The sequence below is a fragment of the Phodopus roborovskii genome, unplaced genomic scaffold (assembly GCF_943737965.1).
Source record: "Phodopus roborovskii unplaced genomic scaffold, PHOROB, whole genome shotgun sequence".
NCBI classification, from domain to species: Eukaryota; Metazoa; Chordata; class Mammalia; order Rodentia; family Cricetidae; genus Phodopus; species Phodopus roborovskii.
Genome location: NW_026126517.1, coordinates 31,666,007 through 31,674,457, shown reverse-complemented (window position 1 = coordinate 31,674,457; position 8,451 = coordinate 31,666,007). Strand labels below are relative to the sequence as shown.

The 8,451-nt window shown below is 47.2% G+C and overlaps 1 protein-coding gene across 1 annotated transcript; it reads right to left on the bottom strand.

Annotated features, from left to right (window-relative positions):
• Positions 1 to 260: 260 nt before the first annotated feature.
• Positions 261 to 8,225, bottom strand: Crabp1 (cellular retinoic acid binding protein 1). Its single transcript, XM_051196934.1, has 4 exons — positions 8,129 to 8,225; positions 7,503 to 7,681; positions 4,768 to 4,881; positions 261 to 548 (listed from the first exon to the last, which is right to left on the bottom strand). Exons 1-4 carry the CDS (start codon positions 8,196 to 8,198, stop codon positions 498 to 500), a joined length of 414 nt encoding a protein of 137 aa, XP_051052891.1. The 5' UTR covers positions 8,199 to 8,225; the 3' UTR covers positions 261 to 497.
• Positions 8,226 to 8,451: the final 226 nt, after the last annotated feature.

Here is an 8,451-nt window from a genome sequence, read left to right as displayed (position 1 = left end):
TCATCATCCTTTGCCCATTCTCCTCATCCTGGCCCTATAAATGCTCAAGTAAGCAGACCTTTCCTTCTGTGCCTTGGATTGGGCCTGTTTTCCTACTAGAAACCACCATCCATGACTAATTCAGCTTGTGCCTGCTGATGGATGCTCTGTGCACTATAGCTAGGCCAGCAGGCCAGAGTGGAAACACAGGCCAACACAGCATTGCTTTAGCTCCCATGCTGAAACAGAAGCAGTGCCCCCTCAAAGGAAAGAGCCTGGAGATGCGTCCAACCAGTTTAATGACCGGTACAATCATGCAAATGCCAAACCAGGGATGCACAAAGGCAGCAGGGGCCTGAGGGGAGGGCACTACAGCACTCTCATAGGGAAAATGGGGTTGCCTAATGTTTATGGGGAGGGGTTTGTAGGAGGAAAGACCCACTGGCTGTACAGGCCGATGACATACTCCTCAGGGGAACTTGCATCCTGTCATGAAAGCAGGAACGAGCTGGCCACCTTTACTCCCGGACATAAATTCTTGTGCATACCACATCATCGGCACCAAACGTCTGCCCGGAGAAAAGGAAAACCAATCAGTACAGATGCCTGTGTAAAAATGTGTAAAGTACATCACCAAGACGACGGACTGCCCTGTTTACAAGCCTTCGTATCAGGCTTCAAACTTCCTGAGCCATGTGTGCAAGCTAAGTGCTCCTCCCCTAAGCAAGCTCCCACACAGCAAGAAGCAATAGAGTAGAGAACTATGCTATATGAAATTCTCCTTTGCTTCCAGAACCTGTGAATGCTCACATAAGATATGCACATTTCCTGGCTTTAGTTTTGAAATAATACTGAAAGGGGACGAATGTCCTAGCAGGTATTTCTGAAGGGCTTCTGTGTCCTTGCAAGTGGCTGCATGAGAGTGAGGGGCCTGGCCTGCTAAACTATGGCTTGGAGATACGGTAGAACTGCCTTCTGGGAAGCAGCCATCCAGCCTGGGAAACAACAGCCTGATGTAAGAACAGCCAGTCTTCTGTATATATGGGTTCTAACTTTCACTGTCAACCAAGCACAAATTAAGAATGCTCGTTTAAAATTTGCATACATCCTAAACATGCACAGCTTCTTTTTACATGCTACTATTCCCTAGACAACACCATATGACACATTTGCATGACAATCATGTAGTATCAGGTATGGAATGATTGTAAACTAGGAATGATGCAGGAGGCTGTATATAAGGAACTTGAGCATTTAAAAATTTTGGTGTCTGCAGGGGTCCTCTAACAGATCCCCTATGGATGTGGTGGTATAGCTATAATACATCACCTCTAAACCAAAACATTAGTCTCAGATATAAGAACACAGCATTGGCCTTCTGATCTAACTCTGCAACCCATCACTGGGCAAGGCTCTGTCCCTCTCTTGGTCTGCTCAGGGTGGGCAGGGGTGTGTTGAAGGGAACAGTGACTTTAAATTGGGTACTCTGGAGCTAGAGTTATAGACAGTTGTGAGCTACCATGTGAGTGCTGGGAATTGAACTGGGGTTCTATGGAAGAACATCCAGTGCTCTTAACCACTGAGCCATCTCTCCAGCCCTGGAAGGGTGACTTCAAACAAGCTGGGTCTGAAGGTTCTTTCCAGCTAAGACTCTATGACTCTTTGTTGGCTAGAGGGAACATGCAAATCCTTCCACAGATGGGAAAGGACATGTTTCTTCTGGTCCCTGAAATAGTAGCACCTATATAAGTAAGCTGTCTGCAATCCCCACAAACTGCCAATTACTCACAGGCCTGCTCTCCTGGGAACAGGGAAAGGGAAAAACAAGGACAGAAAGGGCTGGAAACATGGCTCAGCAATTAAGAACACTGGTTGCTCTTTCAGACCAGGTTTGATTCTCAGCACCCATGTGGCAGCTCACGACGAGTCTGTAACTCCACTTCCAGGGGATCTGATGGCCTCTTCTGGCCTTCATGGGCACCATCACACATGTGGTACACAAAAATACATGCAGCCAAAACACCCATTCACATAAAGTAAAAATTAAACAAACAAAAAACAAAGATAAAACCTCCCCAGTTGGCAGCCTTGATGTGCATATATGTGTATGTTTATTTGTTGCAGGGCACTTACCTTTTGAGTACCCCAAATGACTGGCAGTTTAAGAGGAGCTAAAACTATTGTGCTATGAATTTCATTATCTCAAGGTCTTTAGATTCTTTTTTTTTTTTAATCTGTTTATTTATCTTGTCATGTTGGGGATAGATTACAGGATCCTACCCATGCTAGGCAAATGCTCTACAAACCCCATTGTTTGGTTTTAATCATTGTAAGAACAGGATGTATTTCACATTCTTACCCTTGGAGCCTCGATAACCAGATGCTCTTGGGATATTCACTAAGGCATTGCCTGCTTCCAAAAATAGTTCTTGCATATAGTGAGTATTAAGGGGGTCCTGACAAGACAGGCAGCTTAAGGGCATTTGTGAGGAATGTAGATGGTTCTATGTCCTAGGCACATGTCGGGGATTGGGCTGGGGTACAGTTCATAAATCTACTTGCTAGATGTTGCACCCCAAGAACCATGCTGATTTCCCAGAATTCCTTAAGTTCCACAGCCTCATAGGTCTTTGGAGCTCACCCAGGCAAAAAAAATAGCTTCATGACATGGGAAGAAATCCTCACATTTCTAACTCCAATTGAAAAATCCTTTCCAGCCTTCCACTGCATCCATTTTTGTGCTTAGAGATTCCAGAAAGAAACTCTATAGAATATTCCAGAGCAGTGTGGGGGAAGCACACTCAGTTTTCAAAGGAAGACAATTTACAGCCTGTGGCAATTTACTGTTGGCTCTGGGGACACTTATTTCATCCAAACTAAAGTTACTTACCTCTCGTTACATGAAGATTACATCTCCCAACGTTTTAGATTTATTAACGATAATAACCCTTGAAACAAAAGCCCGCATTTCACATCCCAAATGCCAAGAATTAATGCTCCCTTTGAGGCTTGTATATATGTTTCCTGAGCCAGGGAAGAATGTCTGGGAGGAACTGCAGTGTTGGGGCAGTAAGAGACAAAATGGGGTGAAGTCCTTCACCAACATTTAGCTTGTGACTCTGGCTGCTCGGTATTACAGAGGTTGCCAAAATTCCACTTTTTTAATGTAAACTGATCAATCCTACTTAACCCTCAGCTGAACTCAAGATCTCTAACATCATCCTTCCTTGCTGCCTCCAGTCCCCATAAACTACATGTGCCTGTCTCCCTAGATTTCCAAGTCCCAGTCTCAGACTGCTCTGAGTTCATGAAGTAGCCCTCTGCTGGAAACAGCCAGGTTGCAAATTAAACCAGCCCTTTGTCCATGAAAGGAGAAGAGCTACTTAAATCATCCTAGCAAAGGCCAAGAGGAGAGGAAGGGGGAGAGATCAAACAGTTTCAAAGTAACAGGCATCTCAATTTAGGTTCTTCTTGCAGTCTACACATGTAATTTTAGGGCTGAAAGGAATCTCAGGGGCCATGGCTCAGACTCATTTTACAGCTGGAGAATAGATCTTGGGAAGGACTGGGAACAGGGCATCTTTCCCTAGCAAATTTTTTAGGCTTCAGTGTCTAGGTAATAGACCAGGAAGTCTAACAGCGGTGATGTTAACAGAATGCCTAATGAAAAACAAAGAATGTAAGTTCCTGGTCAGCCACAAGGGCTTTTCCTTTTTCTAGCCTGGGGTGGGAAACATCAGTCAGTTCTGAAACACGGAGGAAAAGTAAATGAGGGTTGTCTGGACTCTCAGCCCTCCCCCTTTTCCTCTTCACAAAACTGGGAAATGTGTGAATAAGTTGAACCATTTGTTTTTCTTTTAGAGATAGGATCTTGTTCCACAGCTCCCATTGGCCTGAAACTTGTGACCCTCCTGCCTCAGCCTTCAGAATGTCACATTACAGGGGTGGGTTAGATATAAACTTGACCTCACCAGGTAAGTTGTGCTTGGCTGTGGATTATTTAAAATGTTTAAATGCACAGCATGGTGGCTCGCTCACACCTTTAATCCCAGCACTCAAGAGGCAGAGGCGGGTGGGTCTCTGAGTTTGTTTGAGGCCAGCCTGGTCTACAGAGTGAGTTTCAGGATAACCAGGGCTACACAGAGAAACCCTGCCTCAAAAATAACAAAACAAAACAAAAATACCAAAAACAAACACAAAAAGATTTCCATCTACATACTTTTAAATAGTGTTTACCTCCTCTAACCTTAATGAGTCCACCTTTCCACACCAGTGCATTCAAACATTTCCCAAATTAGCACTCCTTGCCTGGCTCCTGGAAGACATTGGAACTTGTAAGTCTGGAGTAAAAATATTCTCCATGGCTTTGATTGCTGATGTAATAAGCAGTAGTGAAACTTTTCCCTACTAGCAAAATGGGTCAAGTGTGGGAGGGGTCTCATTTGTATAAGCTGAGGGAACCACAGAGCCCTAGCATCCCCAGCCAAGCCAGAGACTGGGTATCACCCACCACTGAGATAGGCATAGAACAGTTTGGACAAAGATCTGGCACTGCAACCAGTCTTATATATGACCCTGGCCTCTCAGCCACTCCCCTCTCTCCTGCCAACCATTTAACAATGATTTCCTCTGGCCTAAACTGTCAGCCCAAGCTTTCTGCTCAAATTTTAACCTGTGGCAAATGACTTTCTCAAAATGTGAGCATGAAGACAGCACACATGTATGGCCCACCAGGGTGGGGGTCACCTGGGGAACCCTGAAGTTGTCTCAGAGTCAAAGGGCCCTTACCAGGATCAGCTCGTCATTGGCCAGCTCTCGGGTCCAGTAGGTTTTGGGGCCATCCCCCTCAAGAAGAGTTTGTGTGCAGTGAATCTTGTTCTCATTCTCCCAAGTGGGCAGACTCTGCAGACAGGAAAACCATTAGTGATATTAATTACGGTCTGGGCAGCGGGATGGGAAGAACACAAAGAACACTGGAGAATAATTGCCAGGCAGGAAGGTAACACATGGCCCTTGTCAGCGGGGCACAACATCTTTGCTGAGCCACACGAAGTGCAAACTCAGAGTGCTGGCCACAGATTTTATGGAGTATAAATATACCTTATATCACTTATACACAGACTCACCAGCGCAGCAAAGCCTTGGGCATGCTTTGCATCTCTAGGAATAAAATTCAGAGCGCACGGTGATTCACTTACATCAACACACAGAACCTCTCCAAACAATTTGGACTTTAATGTGCCTTCATGTCAGGGTCACAAAATATTACAACTGTTGAGCCCTCATGTTTGCAGCTACACTGGGGGCGGGCAGAAGAGAAGATGGGTCCGTGCCCAGGTTCTGGACTAACACCCTCCTTTCTCTTCATTCTTCATCAAACATAGCGCACAGTCTGCTCTAATAAACCTGTGTCTGTCTCTGGGGATATAAAGGCTTCCACTTTTCAGGTTACATCCTTCTAGAAACATTTTAAAAATCAAGCCAGTTTGAAGGCTCTTCATGGGGGTGGAGGTGGGTAAGCAAAAGGGGGAATCCATGTAGTCCCCCTCATCTCTGCACACAGCAAAGTGGGGTACAGCTGGGCGGGGTGGTGCTGGATGTGCACATAATCGCTTTTTAACTAACACATGCGACTCCTTCATTAGGCAAAGGATGGGGGAAGGGGCAGGGAATTCGAAAGCCCTGTTCTCTCCAGGGTGTTACATGAGTCTTTTGTTGTTCTTAAATCAGAATTGCCCTCTCTGGCAGTGGCCAGAGTTAGATGTGTCCAAATTGAGCCTTACTTATTGCCAAGCCAACTTCTCCATTCAATGCCCATTCCTTCTCCACTCTGAGCATTCTATGATGTGGAGGACTGAACCTAGGGCCTACCACATGCTAGGCACATGCTGCACCATGGCTGTATGTGTTCCCAGCCATGGATATCCGTTTTTTTTTTTTTTCTTTCTTCCCAAACGATGTGGTGACTTGAACCTCAGGTCACACTAGGTTCAAAGCAGGGATCAACTCTGATGGGCAAAGACTGTCTCATGAGTGAGCCTTCCAAACCAGAGTCACAATTGGAACAGACAGGTATGTGCTCAGGAAAGGAAAGAAATAATTTCCCATTGTGCCAAAACAAAACAAACAAACAAACAAAAAAACCCAAAAACATATAGGGACAATGCAGGACAGTATTGAGCCTGTCTCAAAACAAACAAAACAAAACAAAAACCAAAAACAAAAAAATAAACAAAAAAAAAAATGGAGACACTGTAGGACAGTGGGAGCCAATAGGCACAAATCCATAAAGTAAAATTCTTTAGAATGTTGTTACAATACAAAGACACAATTTTTCTCACCATGTAGGCTCACACAAGATCTGCTTGCCTCTGCCTTTAGAGTACCAGGATTAAAGGATTGGGCCACAATACTTGGCCTGGTTTGCAATTTTTTTTTTTTTTTTTTTTTTTTTTAGAACATTGAAAAAACTGGATATGGTGGCTCACTTTATGATCCTAGCACTTGGCAGAAACAGGATTGATCCAAGCCGGATCCAGCTTGGTTACAGAGATCCTTTCTCAAACAACCAAACCAGAAAACAAAATGCACAAAACAACAACCACAAAACCCACAGTGGAGAAAAGGGGGCATCCTTTGTAAATGAGATACCAAAGGCTGGATTTACAATCAGCAAGTTTTCATAGAAATGCTGCAACATAAAGTCATTTTTCCAGATCACTCACTCATCCTTTGGCTCATGCTTCAGAAGTAAAAACAACAACAACAAAAACTTCTCTTGCCTGTTGGATCTAGTGGTGGACACCTGTAATCCTAGCACTCCAGGGGATGAGGCTGGAGAATCCTGAGTTCGAGGTCACCAGGTCTACACTAGAGTTCCAGACTAACCTAGCCAGGGCTACATAGCAAACCCTGTCTTCTCGTAAATCAATCTCGATCTCTCTCCATCCCCCTCCCTCCCTCTCTTCTTCTACCCACCTCTTTCTGCCTCTCGACCTTGAGGGCTTAGAAAGGCCATTTAGTACATTTTCTCGGCTAGAACCTGTGTTGCGTTTACTTTCGGAAGCATTTCGCCATTCCCTTCAAGACCTCAATTAAACACGGAAGGGCAGGAAGGGGTGGCAGGCAATCCGGATTTGCAACTGGATCCAAAGTGTCCTCTGATGGTCCAGGGACCCAGGGGGTGGAACCCTACATCAGCCACCCCTCCTAAGACAGGTAACTCTGGCAGCTGCGCACAAGAGGCAGCAATGGTCCCAGTAACCCCTACCCATGCCGCCAGAGCTAGAAGGTGCCGCTAGCCAGGCACTGATCTCAGCCAGGACCACATAGCCACCCAGAGCAAAAGCGTGCCTATTTGCGCCCGAGGGATGGTATCGGAAACGGGGTAGGGCTTTCTCCTGAGCCCAGGACCAGTAGGTCACACAAACCTCCCGTGACACACCCTACAACGAAAGTGCGCCCGCTGTAGCGGGCCAAGGGAAGAGGTACCCGGAAAGGAGGTGCGGTCTCTACAGCCTCACCCTGCACTTGCGTCCGTCCACTGTCTCCTCCTCGAAGCCCTCTCCGACCTTGAAGTTGATCTCCGTGGTGCGCACGGTGGTGGATGTTTTGATATAGAACTGATCCCCATCCTGGCGGATCTCCACGTGCGGCTTGGACGCAGCCGCCACAGCCACCTTCCTCAGCATGGCATTCACACCTGCGCAAGGAAGCACGGACTCGGGTCTCAGGTCCTTACCCCCAAACCTGTTTGACACTTCCCAAATCCTCTGACTTTAGACAGGGGTCTTAAATTAGTTCCATTTGTCTCCGTCCTCGCCTGGGCTTTCGAGAACAGAAACCGAGGCTCAGAGATGGTAAGTGGCTTTCCTGAGCTACCCAGTGCTTTCAGGGCAAGATTTGGTCTCAAACAGTCTAAAGTTCTTGCTCCTCGCAGTAGTCTAGGTCGAGATAAAGATGGAACCGTCGAGAAAGGCGCCAAATGTCCAGCCGATTCTCCTCTGAGATCGGGGAGGGGACGCAAGGAAACAGATTTATCACTCCATAGACTCCCTCCTGCCTGAACCTCCCCGGGCCACCCTCTCTGGGACAGGGGTACCTCGCAGCTGCTTCTGGCAGACCCGGCACGCCCTCCGCACCAGCTTACCCAGCGCCTTGAGGAGCTCGTCGAAATTCTCGCTACTGCGCATCTTCCAGGTGCCGGCGAAGTTGGGCATAGTGGAGGTGGCGGCGACGGCGCAAAGGCAGCGGCGGCGCAAAGGCAGCGGCAGGCACCGACCTCTGCTGCGGAGCGGTAACACAACTGCAGAGAGAGACTGGCGTTCTGCGCCCAGCCGCACGCGCCTTGAGTCACTTGGTAGCGCCCCCGCCCCCCCCCGCCCTTCTGGGGCCCCGCCCTCAGGTCCCGCCCCTGCCCTGCGTGAGGGGGTGGGGGTGGCCCACGAGGGATGAGCCCAACTCCCGCCCTAG

Excerpts from the sequence above, each read along its gene's own strand:
- Crabp1 (XM_051196934.1), bottom strand. The coding sequence starts at position 8,198 with ATGCCCAACTTCGCCGGCACCTGGAAGATGCGCAGTAGCGAGAATTTC. Across the intron at positions 7,682-8,128 it reads CGAGCTCCTCAAGGCGCTGG|GTGTGAATGCCATGCTGAGG; the intron begins GTAAGCTGGTGC and ends TTCCTTGCGCAG. Across the intron at positions 549-4,767 it reads CCAATGACGAGCTGATCCTG|ACGTTTGGTGCCGATGATGT; the intron begins GTAAGGGCCCTT and ends TTCTCCGGGCAG.